The sequence below is a fragment of the Macaca thibetana genome, chromosome 4, assembly GCF_024542745.1.
Source record: "Macaca thibetana thibetana isolate TM-01 chromosome 4, ASM2454274v1, whole genome shotgun sequence".
In the NCBI taxonomy this organism is placed as follows: Eukaryota; Metazoa; Chordata; class Mammalia; order Primates; family Cercopithecidae; genus Macaca; species Macaca thibetana.
Genome location: NC_065581.1, coordinates 24,456,746 through 24,473,742, shown reverse-complemented (window position 1 = coordinate 24,473,742; position 16,997 = coordinate 24,456,746). Strand labels below are relative to the sequence as shown.

The 16,997-nt window shown below is 43.7% G+C and overlaps 2 protein-coding genes across 6 annotated transcripts in view; one reads left to right on the top strand and one right to left on the bottom strand.

Annotated features, from left to right (window-relative positions):
* The window catches only part of ACOT13 (acyl-CoA thioesterase 13), an 812,642-nt gene that overhangs the window by 230,078 nt on the left and 565,567 nt on the right, over positions 1–16,997 (bottom strand). The window lies entirely within an intron of this gene.
* Positions 1–16,997, top strand: part of GPLD1 (glycosylphosphatidylinositol specific phospholipase D1) — a 70,655-nt gene that overhangs the window by 25,511 nt on the left and 28,147 nt on the right. For all 4 annotated transcript variants that reach the window (XM_050788203.1, XM_050788201.1, XM_050788204.1 and 1 more), the window contains 7 exons: positions 1,646–1,753; positions 1,984–2,011; positions 2,104–2,243; positions 6,104–6,169; positions 8,461–8,581; positions 12,561–12,700; positions 15,326–15,512. In XM_050788203.1, the coding sequence (XP_050644160.1) occupies positions 1,646–1,753; positions 1,984–2,011; positions 2,104–2,243; positions 6,104–6,169; positions 8,461–8,581; positions 12,561–12,700; positions 15,326–15,512 (790 nt within the window). The remainder of the gene's footprint in view (positions 1–1,645; positions 1,754–1,983; positions 2,012–2,103; positions 2,244–6,103; positions 6,170–8,460; positions 8,582–12,560; positions 12,701–15,325; positions 15,513–16,997) is intronic.

The following is a 16,997-nucleotide window of genomic DNA, read 5'->3' as shown; positions in this document are numbered from 1 at the left end:
TGAAATGGCTGTTGGCCAGTTAGCTCAGTTGATTAGAGTGTGGTGCTAATGACACCAGGGTTGCGGGTTCAGTCCCCTTACAGGTTAATTGTTTTGGCCAGGCATGGTGGTGCATGCCTGTAGTTTCAGCTACTTGGGAGGCTGAGGTGGGAGAATTGCTTGAACTTAAAGGGTGGTGGTTGCAGTAAACTGAGATTGCACCACTGCACTCCAGCCTGGGTGACAGAGTGAGACTCCATCTCAAAAAAAAAAAAAAAAAAATTAAATAGCTAAAATGTCCATTGGTTCAGTCCAGAAAGACGGGACAACTCAAAGTGGGGGAGGAGGCTTCCAGGTCATCGTAGATACAAGACATTCCTCCTGGTTTCCAATTAGCCTTTCACTGAATATACAATTTACAGGAATAGTGTTACTTATGCTGTAGTCTGGTTTAGTGAAACAATTAGGCCAAGGAAGCGATCAGATATACATTTGTCTCAGGTGAGCAGAGGGATGATTTTTGAGTTCTGTCCTTTGCCCACAGGAATTTCCTTGTAGGCAAATTGTGAGGGAGGTATGTAGTTTTTTAATCTTCTAATTCCTTGTAGGCAAATTGTGAGGGAGGTATGTAGTTTTTTAATCTTTTAATTCCTTGTAGGCAAATTGTGAGGGAGGTATGTAGCTTTTTAATCTCACTTAGAAATAGATTGGGAGGGCCCGATGCGGTGGCTCACGCCTGTAATCCCAGCACTTTGGGAGGCTGAGGCGGATGGATCACCTGAGGTTGGGAGTTCGAGACCAGCCTGACCAACATGGAGAAACCCCGTGTCTACTAAAAATATAAAATTAGCCGGGCGTGGTGGCACATGCCTGTAATCCCAGCTACTCGGGAGGCTGAGGCAGGAGAATTGCTTGAACCCAGGAGGCGGAGGTTGTGGTGAATGGAGATTGCACCATTGCACTCCAGCCTGGGCAACAAGAGTGAAACTCCATCTCCAAAAAAAAAGAAAAAAAAAAAAACCAACAAAAAACAAAAAACCACATACACACACACACAGGAATAGATTGGGAGGCAGGTTTGCCCTATGCGGTTCCCAGCTTGACTTTTCCCTTTAGTTTAGTGATTTTTGGGTTCTGAGATTTATTTTCCTTTCACAATACTTTTATAATTTGTTATACTTTTTTGTATACTTTGTATACTCTGAAATTAAGATGTCAGGGTGAGGAGGCATTTTTATAATAGTGTTTTTAAAATAATTTTTCTTTTCCATTCAACTTGAAACAGTGAAAATACTTTAAATTACTTCTCGAAAGAACTCTGAATTCACAAAATTAACCACTCCTTTTGTTTGTTACAGTTTCCAATCTGAGTATACCTACATAAATGTTTGATTAAGTTTCCAGTTGTTTGCTCTTCATCATTGGGCCAATTATTTAGCTTTTCTGTGCCTTAATCATTTCTTCTTATGTAAAATGGGAATGTGATAGCACTAACCACCTGATGTCATTGCTAGGATTAAATAACTAGTGCATGTAAAGACTTTTACATGGTGCCTGGCACAAGATAATCATGGAATAACTGGTAGCTGCTGCTGCTGCTGCTGCTGCTGTTACTATTTTCAGCTTCGGAATCAAAACAACTTATACATTATTCTGCATTTTTCAGGTATGTGCCAGTCAAAGATCTGCTGGGAATTTATGAGAAACTCTATGGTCGAGAAGTCATCACTGAAAATGTAATTGTTGATTGTTCACATATCCAGTTCTTAGAAATGTAAGTGTAACTCAGAGGACAATCTGCAGCTGATTTTGTTGTGACTTCCTTAGCACGGTTTTTATGTTTTTGTTTCCTGAGACTGGATTTCGGATTTATGGATTCTGCCTATTATTCAAAGGCAGTTGCAGGACAGTGGATAAGGACGGATGGAACTTTTTCTTCATTATTTGCTTCATTTCTCTGTTAGAAACTGCAATTCACAGCCAAAATTATTGTTTATATTGCAGGTATGGTGAGATGCTAGCTGTTTCCAAGGTAAAGTCTTCATTCTTCCCAGTCTTAAAGGATTATAAAGATACCAGGAATAGTACCGTATGTATTTTATTTTTTCTTTCTCTCTGCCATAGTTATATCCCTCTTACTCTACAAAGTCCCCGTTTTTGGTGGAACAATTCCAAGAGTATTTTCTTGGAGGACTGGATGATATGGCGTTTTGGTCCACTAATATTTACCATCTAACGAGCTTCATGTTGGAGAATGGGACCAGGTGAATTCATATTCTGTTTCTATTACCAATGAGTCCCTGCCTTTTTACCCCATCCCCCAACATAACTCTCAGGTTTTTCAAGTGATCACATACAAACAAAACAAAATAATCTCATGAAGTGCTTTCTTAACCTATTCAAAGAGGTAAAGAATGGAAACTCAGTAATCTTATAAACCCGGCTGGTTCCCATCCAGTTGGCTTGGTTGATGCCACTTGTGTTTTAGAAATAGAGAGACAGTTATTGCAAAATTTGGGGTCTGTGAGAAATGGCTCAGCCAGGCAGGAATCAGTCTCCATAGGTGTGCTCCATTTGTTTCTTTCTTTTTATTTTGAGACAGTCTTGCTCTGTTGCTCAGGTTGGAGTACAGTGGCACGATCTTGGCTCACCGCAGCCTCTGCCTCCCAGATTCAAGGGAGTCTCGTGCCTCAGCCTCCTAATCAGCCGGGACTGCAGGTGTGCACCACCATCCCTGCCTAAGTTTTTTGTATTTTTAGTACAGATGAGGTTTCACCATATTGGCCAGGCTGGTCTCAAATTCCTGGCCTCAAGTGATCCACCTGCCTTGGCCTCCCAAAGTGCTGGGATTACAGGTGTGAGCCACTGTACCTGCAAGTCCCAGAGTGGCTGTGTTCTTGCTGTAGCCAGCAGCAGTGATGTGATGACACACCTCTCCACCCTGACTACACTCTCAGGGTTTGAGGGTGTCAAAGGATACCTCATCTAATACTAAAAAAAAAAAAAAACAGACGCAAACAGAGCCATAGCTACATACCCCCGCCACACACTCCAACACAAAATGAAAAATAAATGCATTTGTAAAGCATTCTGTTGAAATTTGACATCTAGCCCAGATGGGATAGCTGCTGAACCTCCAGTTCCTTTTCTTCTCCTAAGCATGCTCAGGACAAGTGTTAATCATAAACTCAGCCCAAATATAGATCAAGTACACTGTGATTGTCCCCACTTCTAGCTGTAGTAGATCATTAGACTCTCACAGTCTTACACCACCCCTAGATCAGAGGGAGCCAAGGTTCTTCTGATAACCCATTTCTTTCTTTTTCTTTTCTTTTCTTTTTTTGTAAGAGCACATGTGTTTTTGTTTTTTATTTTTGAGATGGGGTCTTGTTCTGTCACCCAGGCTAGAGGGCAGTGGCACGATCTCAGCTCACTACAACCTCCACTTCCTGGGCTCAAGTGATTCTTATGCCTCAGCCTCGAGTACCTGGGACCACAGGCTCACACCACCGCACCGGGCTAATTGTAGTTTTGGTGGAGACGGGGTTTTCCCATGTTGCCCAGGCTGGTCTCCACTTCCTGAAATCCAAGTGATCCACCCACCTCGGACTCCCAAAGTGCTGGGATTACAGGCATGAGCCACCATGCCTGACTGGAGAACCCATTTCTTTTTTTCTTTTTTCTTCTTCTTTTTTTTTTTTTTTTTTTTTGATACAGAGTCTCCTCTGTCGCCCAGGCTGGAGTGCAGTGCATGATCTCGGCTGACTGCAACCTTTGCCTCCCAGGTTCAAGTGATTCTCCTGCCTCAGCCTCCTGAGTAGTTGTGACTATAGGCACGCACCACCACATCCAGCTAATTTTTGTATTTTTAGTAGAGACAGAGTTTTGCCATGTTCATTGGCCAGTCTGGTCTCGATCTCCTGACTTTAAGTGATCCACCTACCTCTGCCTCCCAAAGTGCTGAGATTACAGGCGTGAGCCACTACGCCTGGCCCAGAGAACCCATTTCTGACCATACTGTTGGACTTGGAGCCTCTCCCTACTGCTGACCTGAACCAGGTTGAGGTGTGGGTGTTGCTAGGAAGCACGGGGCAGCCCCTGAATCAGGGAAAGGGCAGAGTGGGAAGCTTAGGCTGTACCACCAGCAGTGGGAAAGAGGGTTCTCTGGGCAGGACCTGTGCCTGGGAGACTGTTCCAGGTCAGGATCATAGCAGAGTTGGCTGTTTGTAAGTTGGAATGGCCTACAGAACGTAGGTCTAGAATATTATACTGGGTGATGATCCTTTACCCTTATGAACATTTGCTAGTATCCAAACAATGTTAACCATAATTACGTGTTGTGTTGATTTGAAACAGAATTCCCTTTGATGACAAATTTGACCTTAGCTTGGTACATAATAAACTTGTTTTTAACACTCAGTGAGTAACAATTTGGCAGGGATAGCAATCTCATATGAATGCCACTTTTAATAGTGAAATAAACCTCAACTAAAATCCCCAAGCTATCCTGCGGACGTGGGTTTTTAGGTGCATACTGCTGTGGTTGTACAGAATTTAAGAGATCTGCCACTCACTACTGAGTTATCTGGAACAAGTTGCTAAACCTTCCAAAATCTTATTTCCTCACCTGTAAAATTGGGACAGCAATACTATTTTCATCATAGGATTTTTGTGAGGAGTAAATTAGATCAGTCATGTAAAGGATTTAGCATAGAGTAAGCACTTACTAAGTGTTGGTTACTATTATTATTATTAGAAGGAAGCAAAGCTTATATTGGAAGGACTCATAACATATGGGCATGTCTGAGTGATTGACCTGCACTTATTTGTTTTTTATAATCCAAACTGGAAAACATTTTTTTGGTGTTCATTTTTGATTTGGTTCTCCAAATAGCTAAGGAAAGCTGTATAGCTGGACCTTATTCTTTCATTAAGAAAAGATAATTGAGAACATATTTCTTGTCTCTTGATCCCTGTTCTAATTTACCAAGGTATAAAATTCCATGAGTTGATTGCTTCTTTGCATACATATACAAAGAAAGATTAATCAGAATTTATGAAAATTTGTGGGAAATTCAGAGAAGTCTCCAAAAAGAGACAACACAAAAAAATTCATAACAGAAAGGAAAACACATATATGCTCATATTAATGGGCATTTTCCAGCTTACTAATGACAGGTTATCTTCCAAAACTCACTTATGTTATTTGGAACTTACGGTACATTTTCCCAAAAAAGCAATGAAATAGTGGTTGTTACATTCCCAGCCAGAACTCTACTCACCTCAAACTCTATTTGAAAGTACAGTGCTAACACCGTAAGGCTGCTTTCTGCATCCTGTGGTGGAGAAGAAAAGGTTCAAAGAGAGAACCTTTTCCTCAGCTCAAACCTAGCTAGAGAAATGTTTTGGTAGGAAGAGTTTGCCTTCAGCTTTTTCCCACCTCCTTTTGGAATTCCTTTTTCAGCAGCTAATTTTCCTCATCCCTACACTCCACATTACTTCTGTATTACGCCAGCCTCCCTCAGTGACCTCCATACACATCTTTTTAAGATAGTCTTCATTCCAGAATACTCTTCTTATGTTAATACCTACTTCCTCAATGCTTCTGTTCAGTGTTGGGGGAAAGCCTCCCCCGATGTAAGAGTTTATCTCTTACATTCTCAGAAGCTTTTTCACTTGTAAAAGGGGATCCTTCGTTAGCTATTTAATTATTGAAATTATGGATTTTTTTAAAGAAATGAAATGGAGAAATTCTGACACATTTAGGCATAAATGTGTATAATTGGGCAGAAGGTGACATAATTGGGAACCAGTTTTGATCGCAGTCTCAAATTCTGAGACGTTTCGTGTTAGCGTGGAACAGCTCAGCAGGTGGAGTGGGGAGGGAAGAGAAAGGCTGAGTCTGGGGTGACTGGCAGTGTGGGGCTGCCTGGATTACCATGATAGTGACAGCTGTCAGCCTGTCCACCCTCTCTGGGAGAACATGGGCTCTTACTTGGTCCTGTTTGGCTAGATAATGAATACTTTAAGCCTTTGGGAGATGGTTGAAGCGCACTACGGATTCTCGGTAAAATTCATGCTTATGAGGTAGACAAATGCCTAACTCATTTGACTGTTTCCTCAGTGACTGCAGCCTACCTGAGAACCCTCTGTTCATTGCATGTGGTGGCCAGCAAAACCACACCCAGGGGTAAGTGGATTCCAAAATTGTTCAGAGAAAAAGGACATCTCACCTGAAGGGGATCCCCTATAGAGGTTGAGAACATGGGATTTGTTGAGAGACAGCTGTAGGTTCAGCTTCCAGATTTGTCACTTGCAGCTGTGTGATTTTTAAAGAAGCTGCTTGATTTTTGGAGCTATAGCTTCCTCCTTTTGCAAAACGGAAAAAACACATCAGCACTTCCAGAATTATGGTGTGGATGACATGCAGTGGTGGATGTAAAGAAATTTGCACATATTGAGTTGCTCATTAAATGGTAGGTAGTGGCTGGGCACAGTGGCTCATACCTGTAATCCTAGCACTCTGGGAGGCTGAGGCAGGAGGATCCCTTAAGTCCAGGAGTTCAGGACCAGACTTGGCAACATAGTGAGACCCCTGTATCTACAAAAAAATGAACAAAATTAGCCAGGCATGGTGGTGTGTGCCTGTAGTCCCAGCTACTTGGGAGGCTGAGGTGGGAGGATTGCTTGAGCCTAGGAGGTTGAGGCTGCAGTGAGCTGAGATCACACCAATGCATTCCAGTCTAGGCAACAGAGTGAGACCCTGTCTCAAAAAAATAAAAAAGAAATGTAGTTAGTATTATCATAACTATCAATATTATTGTCTTACTCATAAACTTTACCCAGATTTTACCATGAAAATGTATTTATCAGTGAGACAGTGTGGGGAGAAGCCCTCTGTGGTAAGGGCCAGAGGCCTGATCTGTATTTTAAGAAATGATATTTTCTGCTGGAGTCAGGTACCAATCACCAGTCATGTATGCATTCATTTAATAAGTTATTAATATTATAAATACATGTATATTTATTATTAATAAAATATAACAATAAAATAGTACAAACAATAAAATATCATTTTTTAATCGGTAGGTGCCAGGAACTGGTTCAGGCACTAGAGATATCATTGTGAACAAGACAGAAACAGTTCCTGCTCTCAGGTATATGGCCTGGAAAGTACTAAACAAGTAATTGTGGACATTGTTAAGTGTTAGGAAGAAAAAATGCAAGGTGCTCTGGGGATTTGCCACAGAGCGTCCTGGCGTGGGCACAGGAGAGCTCTCCTTGAAGAAGTGATGGCTTAACCGAGATATTTAAGGATGGTCAAGAGTGAGATACTAAAAAATAGAGTATTGCAATGAAAGGTGCTGAGAGGAATGATCTTAGCACTTTGGAAGAATGAAAATTACACAGAAAGGGCTCAGTGAAGTCCTCATTGTTTGTTCTATTTGAATTGGATAAGGTTTGTTGTTTGTTTGTTTTCTCCTAGCAAACCATTCCTTCAACATACTTTTGTTGTTTTTTAATCACATTGGACACCTTTCGATTAGGCTTGCAATCTTTCTTCGGGTTGTCAGAACCCTGACACTAGTTGGTGTCGTGCCCAGGGTCCTGTCACTTACGGCTGTTGTCCACTCCCTACTTCAGTCATTTCTGAAGCCTCTCTGGCTCCCTGAGTCATCTGCTTTATGGCTGGTTGACATATCTGAATGTGAAAATGTATTTTTATTGTATAATTAATTGTAGCATGTCTTTGAAGATAAATCAGTATGCTGGCCGGGCGCGATGGCTCACGCCTAAATCCAGCACTTTGGGAGGCCAAGGCAGGTGGATCACCTGAGCTCAGGAGTTCGAGCCCAGCCTGGCCAACGTAGTGAAACCCCATCTCTATTAAAAATACAAAAAAAATTAGCCAGGTGTGGTGGTGCATGCCTGTAGTTCCAGGCTGCTCAGGAGGCTGAGACAGGAGAATTGCTTGAACCCAGGAGGCAGAAGTTGCAGTGAGCCGAGATCACGCCACTGCCCTCCAGCCTGGGTGACAGAGCAAGACTCCGTCTCAAATAAATGAATGAATGAATGAATGAATGAATGAATGAATGAATACATCGGTATGCCTACATACCAGTTTCCCCACCAGCTGACACCTGTTTCTTTCCCTTTTATGTGAAATGTTGAAATATCTACTTTTTTCATAATCTGGAAAGAATTGAAGCCTTTTACTCCTACCATAGAGCTCTGATATTATAGGAAATATTTTTTCTAAGGATAGGCTTTTAAGCCTTAGAAATGTGTTTACTAAAAGATTTTGTGAAATGAAGGTTTTTCTAAAATTTTGTTTTCTGTGTTGCTCCTTCAGCCTTCTGATGTTAAAATTTTGTGGTCTTTTAACCTGTGATTAACATGACTATATTCTTCAACTCAGTTTTTCAGGGGATTAATTGTTTTCTCAGTGGTAACCAGTTTATTCCTCTTTGTCTTCAACAGCTCGAAAATGCAGAAAAATGATTTTCACAGAAATTTGACTTCATCCCTAACTGAAAACATTGACAGGAATATAAACTATACCGAAAGAGGAGTGTTCTTCAGTGTAAATTCCTGGACCCCGGTAAGAATTTTCTGCTCTAAGTTGGGGAAGAGGAATGCTGCTTCTTGAGATACCTTGTTTTGCTGAGTCCCTGGGTATTTATTTGTCCATTGAAAGTTACCTGTGGTGGGGTGTGTTGGCTGGAAGGCTGAGGTGAGAGGATCCCTTGAGGCCGGGAGTTTGAGACCTGTCTGGGCAACATAGCAAGACCTTGTCTCTACAAAAATAAATAAATGAGCTGGGTGTGATGGCTGTGCCTGTTGTCACAGCTGCTTGGGAGGCTAAGGCAGGAGGATTGCTTGAGCCCAGGAGTTCGAGGCTACAGTGAGCTATGATCATGCCAGTGCACTCCAGCCTGGGCCTACGCATGTGCCAGGCCAGCAAGTGCTCTTGGCATCCATATGTGGTTTGTTCTGAAGATGCCCTGAGTCTGCACCTCAGTGGTCTCTGTCAAGTCAAGAGGACCCTGGGCACCCCGGCCAGTCCTTCTTTGGATTTAGTCCCAAAGGTGTTCACAATGTTGAAGGCTCACTTTGCATAGCCCCATTGTGTATGAAATTCATCAACGAAGTTATCTGTTAGGACACTCTACTGGGGGATATAAAATGAAAGACAAATGAACTCTGACCCTTAAAAAAGTTCAGTCTAGGCCGGGCACGGTGGCTCAAGCCTGTAATCCCAGCACTTTGGGGGGCCGAGACGGGCGGATCACGAGGTCAGGAGATCGAGACCATCCTGGCTAACAAGGTGAAACCCCATCTCAACTAAAAAATACAAAAAAATAACTAGCCGGGCGAGGTGGCGGCGCCTGTAGTCCCAGCTACTCGGGAGGCTGAGGCAGGAGAATGGCGTTAACCCGGGAGGCAGAGCTTGCAGTGAGCTGAGATCCGGCCACTGCATCCCAGCCTGGGCGACAGAGCGAGACTCCCTCTCAAAAAAAAAAAAAAAAAAAAAAAAAATTCAGTCTAAAAGGAGTGACAAATACAAAAATAACCATTATGTGAGTAGACTGCAACACATACCACGGTGAGGTAAGGGGATCGTTGGGTAGCAGGAAGAAAGGGTGTGGTAGCTCGCGCTTGTAATGCCAGCACTTTAAGTGGCTGAGGCAGGTGGATTACTTGAGCTCAGGAGTTTGAGACCAGCCTGGGTAACATAATGAGAACCTGTCTCTACAAAAAAATAACAAAAAATTAGCTGGGCGTAGTGGTGTGTACTTGTAGTCCCAGCTATTCCGGAGGCTGAGGTGGGAGGATTGCTTGATCCTGCAAGGGAGAGGTTGCAGTGAGCCGAGGTTGCAGCACTGCACTCCAGCCTGGGTGCTAGAGTGACACCCTGTCTCAAAAAAAAAAAAAAAAAAAAAAAAAAAAAAAAAGGGAGAAAAGCTTCACCTTGGAGGCTATCAGACAGAGAAGGCTTCCTGGAGGAGGAGACATTCAAGTTAGGCCTTGGACAGTAGATAGTATTTCATCAGTGAGAGTACATTTCTGTTAGTGGATTGGGAAAGTTTCAGGTGTTGGGAAATCTGAGTAGTTGTATTTGCCTGGAGCACAGGACAAGGAATATGAGTCACTGTGAGAGGCTTAGGAAGCTAAGTAGGCATTGGACTGTAGTGGGCTCTTAATGTCAGAAGGATTTAGACAACTTTGTGAATGGGGTCTCTGGGAATTGGGGAAGGGCCTGGTTTAGGTTTAATGCTCTGCTGTCACTGCATTAAAATTCTTAACAATTTTTTTTTTTTGAGACAGAGGCTTGCTCTGTTGCCCAGGCTAGAGTTCAGTGGCACCATCTCAGCTCACTGTAACCTCTTCCTCCTGGGTTCAAGCAATTCCCTGCCTCAGCCTCCTGAGTAGCTGGGATTACAGGCACCTGCCACCATGCCCGGCTACTTTTTGTATTTTTAGTAGAGATGGGGTTTCGCCATGTTGGCCAGGCTGGTCTTGAACTCCTGACCTTAGGTAATCCACCCACCTGGGCCTCCCAAAGTGCTGGGATTACAGGCATGAGCCACTGCCCCTGGCTTTAGCAATTTTTTAACAAAAGGCTGCATGTTTTAATTTTGCCCTGGTCTCCCTAAATTATGTAGCTGGTCCTGGATCAGGGAGGGGAACCTCTCTCAAAGCACATGTCATTTTGTCTTGCCATATTTGGATTTTCTCCTTTCAAAAAAATGAATTGTCTGAGGAGGGACTTTATGTTCCCAGTGTCTGTCATGGTGCCTGGCATACAGTAGGAGCTGATTAATTGCTTCCTAGATGAATGAGCAAGTCAGAGCTGGGCTTTAGGATGAAGCAATCTATGCATGGTCTGCCAGTGAGATTAGAATGGGCAAAGCAGAAGGTATAGTCATGCCTGAAAGATCCTCAGACCCTGTACTTTCCCAGAGCCTGAGCCATCTGGGCTGCCTTTACGCTCTGAGCCAATTGAGCTCTGCTTTGGAGCAGACCTAGGAAGTCTTGTTTGGTCTCATGTCACCCTTGGGCAGATTTAGAGTTGTGTCCCCTTAACTTGGATGGATCTAGTATCTGGTCAGCTTGTTCAGGGCCATTCTAGTTTGTGCTTTTGTCTCTGCAGTAACTGCATTAAGAACCATTCAACATCTCAAGCTGAGTGGCTTGTTGTCCCCCAAATTCTCTGGCATATGGCTTTTAGCACTCTGCATGTGACTTCTCATGCCTGTCTGGCAGCAAATACAGTCGCATCTCAACCTGGGTGTGGTTTGCAGGATATCTTGTTTTTTTTGTTTTGTTTTTTGAGGCAGAGTCTTGCTCTGTCACCCAGGCTAGCATGCAGCAGCACGATCTCGGCTCACTACAACCTCCATCTTCCAGGTTCAAGTGATTTTCCTGCCTCAGCCTCCTGAGTAACTGGGACTACAGGTGCCCACCACCACGCCCAGCTAATTTATATATTTTTAGTAGAGACGGGGTTTCACTATATTGGCCAGGCTGTTCTCGAACTCCTGACCTTGTGATCTGCCCACCTCGACCTCCCAAAGTGCTAGGATTACAGGTGTGAGCCACCGTGCCTGGCCGGTCTGGAGGATATCTTTGGCATCCTGGTGTTGTTCCAGTTTATTTGTTTGTTAAAAATATATACATATATACAAATACAATTAAAGTTCTAGATTGAAAGGACTTGTTCTTTTTGTTGTTGTTGTTGAGATAGGGTCTCATTCTGTTGCTTAGACTGGAGTGCAGTGGTGAGATCTCAGCTCACTGCAGCGTCAACCTCCTGGGTGCAGGTGATCCTCCCAGTACAGCCTCCCAAGTAGCGGGGATTACAGGCACGCTCCACCACCCTCGGCTAATGTTTTGTATTTTTTGTTGAGATGGGGTTTCTCCATGTTGCCCAGGCTGGTTTCAAACTCCTGGGCTCAAGCGCCCCTCCTGTCTCAGCCCCCTAAAGTGCTAGGATTACAGGTGTGAGCCACTGCACCTGGATAGATTTGTCTTTTAAAAAATTTTAGTCCACCGGGCATGGTGGCTCATGTCTGTAATCCCAGCACCTTTGGGGGAGCCAAGGCAGGTGGATCACTTAAGGTCAGGAATTCGAGACCAGCCTGGCCAACATGGTAAGACCCCATCTCTACTAAAATACAAAAATTAGCTGGGTGTGGTGGCGAGCACCTGTAATCCCAGCTTCTAGGGAGGCTGAGGCAGGAGAATTGCTTGAACCCAGGAGGCGGAGGTTGCAGTGAGTTGAGATCGTGCCACTGCACTCCAGACTGGCGACAGAGCGGTAACTCTTTCTAGCCATGCTGGTACCAGCATCTCGGGCTATAACTCTGCTGTCCCTCAGCATAAGTTGGGGGTATGATTTCACTATCCTAATTGCCTGTCCTAAGTGATCTTACTTGCTGAAAGGAACTAATGTTCTATTGTTCAGCACTTCTAAAAACTCATTTCCTTTACACAAGTTCAGTATTTTGGACAGGAAACAGTAGCTTTGTTGTTTATGCTATGTGTCTTTACTTTCTGTAATCATTCTTTTATTTCAGGATTCCATGTCCTTTATCTACAAGGCTTTGGAAAGGAACGTAAGGACAATGTTCATAGGTGGCTCTCAGTTGTCACAGAAGCACATCTCTAGCCCCTTAGCATCTTACTTCTTGTCATTTCCTTATGCAAGGCTTGGCTGGTACGTATAAGTTTATCTAACTTGTGAATGTTTTCGGCAGTATTAATTTTATTCAGTCATTCTGCAACTGTATTTTATTTTATTTTATTTTATTTTTGAAACAGAGTCTCACTTTGTCACCCAGACTGGAGTGCAGTGGCTTGATCTTGGCTCACTGCAACATCTGCCTCCCAGGTTCAAGTGATTCTCTGCCTCAGTTTCCCAGTAGCTGGGATTTACAGGTGCATGCCACCATGCCTGGCTAATTTTTATATTTTTAGTGGAGACAAGGTTTCACCATTTTGGCCAGGCTGATATCAAACTTCCAGACTTAAGTGATCCTCCCGCCTCAGCCTCCCAAAGTCCTGGGATTACAGGCATGAGCCACTGTGCCCAGCCCTCTGCAACTGTTTTAAATGGCGCTTGTTAGCACCTTGTTTGTCAATCAATTCATCATCAACAAAAGCATTAATTTACTTGATTTACAATTTTTTTTTTTTTTTCTGTACTAGAGATGGGGTCTTGCTATGTTGCCTACGCTGGTCTCAAACTCCTGGGCTCAAGCGATCCACCTGCCTCAGCCTCCCAAAGTGCTGGGATTACAAGCATGAGCCACTGCACCTGACAAAAGCATTAATTTAATGGTTAAGTTATTGTAACAATGAAATGATCTCCTTACACTTGGTCAAATATGTTTAAATACAAGGAACTTTTGGTTTCCTAAATAATCACAACAATAAAGGATATTTCATGGAATTTTTGTAAAGCTCTGATGTTCTTGGAGATATATTCTTACAGATTTCTTTTGTCATCTAATAACATTAGAAGGTTGTAAGCCGATAGCTGTTATAGTGGTTTAAATATTGTAACTTCATATGGTAAAAGCTAGTATACCGTGACAGTTTTATAAAGAGAAAGTTAGGAATTCCTGTGATTTTAAAATTCAACCAAAACTAAGCCCCCCAAAATCAATAAATCAAAACAAAACAAAACAACAAGAACATACAAAACTAAGCCCAAGTATATAAAAGTGACCATTTTCTGGAAGTTTGGATGAAGGCTTTTTTTAAAAAAAATCACACTCCTTAATTCCAAAGGGCGGCCGGGCGCGGTGGCTCCCGCCTGTAATCCCAGCACTTTGGGAGGCCGAGGCGGGCGGATCACAAGGTCAGGAGATCGAGACCACGGTGAAACCCCGTCTCTACTAAAAATACAAAAAATTAGCCGGGCGCGGTGGCGGGCGCCTGTAGTCCCAGCTACTCAGGAGGCTGAGGCAGGAGAATGGCGTAAACCCGGGAGGCGGAGCTTGCAGTGAGCCGAGATCGCGCCACTGCACTCCAGCCTGGGCGACAGAGCGAGACTCCGTCTCAAAAAAACAAAAAAAAAACCAAACAAACAAAAAAAACAATCCAAAGGGCATCGCATTTCCTTGGCACAATTTCCTGACTGTCCTTCCTTTCGGGGCCTCTGTGCATTTAGCTCTAGTGCAGGCGACTGGGAGGTGAATGCTGTCTTTACTGTTCGTTCACTTGTAATGGCTCTTCTTGGCCACCTCCCTGAAAGATCCAAAAGGCCTCCTGCTGGACTGACAGCTACACAAGCACAGCCAGCCACAGGGGCATCCCTAGGGCCATTACTGGCCAGCATTGAGCCTCCAAAGTACAGAGAACAGCAGCGGATCCACTGGAGTGTCTGCCCCTCCCACTATCACAGCCTTAAACAACTGCTGTTGCCTTTTTACTTTGTTCTGCCATTTGTTCTGATTTCGGCTTACTGGAACCTCCGCCTCCCGGGTTCAAGGAATTCTTCTGCCTCAGCCTCCAGAGTAGCTGCGATTACAGGCGCCTGCCCCCATACCCAGCTAATTTTTGTATATTTAGTAGAGACAGGGTTTCACCGTCTTGGCCAGGCTGTTCTCGAACTCCTGACCTCAGATGATCCACCCGCCTCGGCCTCCCAAAGTGCTGGGATTACAGGCATGAGCCGCTGTGCCCAGCCTGCCATTTGTTCTTTATGTGGCAATAAGAACTAGAATAAACAAATGACTTTTGGTCTTTCCAGCCCCAGTAGTGACAGTTGAACCTTTGACTCAGTTTATCCAGCTCTATAGCTGGTGGCTTGTGGAATCTCATGTAAACTACTAAATAGGTTGAACACTTGATTTCTTGATTTGGCCCACTACCAGGTGCCTGTGTGGCTATGGTAGAAACATAGTTTATTTCACACAAGCTTGTCTTTGGTCAAGTAACACATTGAAATGAATTGAGCAGATCAGAAAGTGGCCTGAGCCATTGGCTGGAGGGACTTGGCTGGACACGAATTTCCTCTTTACTCTCAGGCAAGCCCTGGTTTTGTATATAAGACAGGAAGCTTCATGAGGATACTTTTCATCCTCTCAGGTTATGTGGTCCAAAAATGCTTAGAGGCCTTGATTTGTCCATTTTTATTTTATTTTTCCCCTTGAAGAATGAGACTGAATTTCTCAAACAATACAACGTCAGAAGTGAATATTCACAACAGTCACGCAGGGTAGAAGAGTCAGTGAGAGAAAGTTAACGGACTGGGCTCTAGAAAGGAAAGAAGCAGGCGACAGCTTTACCCCTAGTGCTCAGTGCATACCATGGTGGGTTCCTTCACTTCCCTAAGGGCAATGACCTCAGCTGACCTCAACCAGGATGGGTACGGCGACCTCGTGGTGGGCGCACCAGGCTACAGCCGCCCTGGCCGCATCCACATCGGGCGCGTGTACCTCATCTACGGCAATGAACTGGGTCTGCCGCCCGTTGACCTGGACCTGGACAAGGAGGCCCACGGGATCCTTGAAGGTTTCCAGGTGAGACACCATCTCATTCTTTCTCTTCTAGTGGTCAATAGCCACTGCTTACATTTTATGGCAGATTCTCCAGGATGAGTAACTGATAACAAGAATAATTACAGTAACAAACAGCTGATGGTGTACATTTGTGAAGCACTTTTTATTTTTAAAAGCATGTTTACATCATTTATTTTATTCTATTATTAATCTAATACCTTCCAAAAACACACATGCTATTGAGAACTGCTTTGAGTGGCCAGTTGGGATGTGATTTCTTGATAATATAATTGATAATATAAAACCTCTTTATACACACACACACACATGAAATAGTATGTATTTATAAAACTTTATAAATATTTTAATTAATTAGTTTATTTATTTGAGATGGAGTCTCTCGCTCTGTCACCCAGGCTGGAGTGCAGAGGCGCAATTTCTGCTCACTGCAACCTCCGCCTCCTGAGTTCAAGCAATTTTCCTGCCTCAGCCTCCCGAGTAGCTGGAACTACAGGTGCACACCACCATGCCTGGCTAATTTTTTAATTTTTAGTAGAGATGCAGTTTCTCCATGTTGGCCAGGCTGGTCTCGAACTCCTGACCTCAGGTAATGCACCCGCGTAGGCCTCCCAAAGTGTTGGGATTACAGGCGTGAGCCACTGTGCCTGGCCAGAATTTTAGATTCACAGAAAAGATATAAAGACAGTACAGAGAGTTCCCATGTGCTGTTTACTCATTTTCCCATATGTTAACATCTTACATAATCATGGTATACTTGTCAAAAATTAAGAATAAAAACAACATTGGTACATCACTATTAACTAAATGCCAGACTTTCTTTAGATTTCATTCTTTTGTCCTAAGTGGTTATTTATCACCTGAAAACACCCACAGTGACTACAGACATTCCTCATGGAGTCCAAGCATTAATTCCTCCAGAGAGCGCTAGGGTCCTGGAAAGTTTTTCTAACATCAGAGGCTTTAGTTTTTGTAACAGCAATAAGTGGGGGGGCAGGGGGACGGGGTAAACAGAGCCCTGCTACTAGTCGACGAGTGTGGGGCTTTTGGTGACACTGTCCTGGCACTGCATTCTCTGAGTGTCAAGCGCCAGAGGGGGAAGGAACCCTAGACTTCCGGTCGGATCGTCGTGGTTCTTGTTCTGGGCAAGCCACTTACCCTTTTGCTGTGAAATTAATCCTGTGAAGAGAAAATAAGATGGCACACCTGAACATGCTTTTTTTTTTTTTTTTTTTTTTGAGACAGAGTCTCACTCTGTTGTCCAGATTGGAGTGCAGTGGCATGATCTTGGCTCACTGCAACCTCTGCCTTCTGGGTTTAAGTTATTCTCCCTTCTCAGCATCCCAAGTAGCTAGGACTACAAGCATGCACTGCCATGCCCAGCTAATTTTTGTATTTTTAGTAGAGACGGGGTTTCACCATATTGGTAAGGCTGGTCTTGAACTCTTGACCTCAGGTGATCCGTCCGCCTCAGCCTCCCAAAGTTCT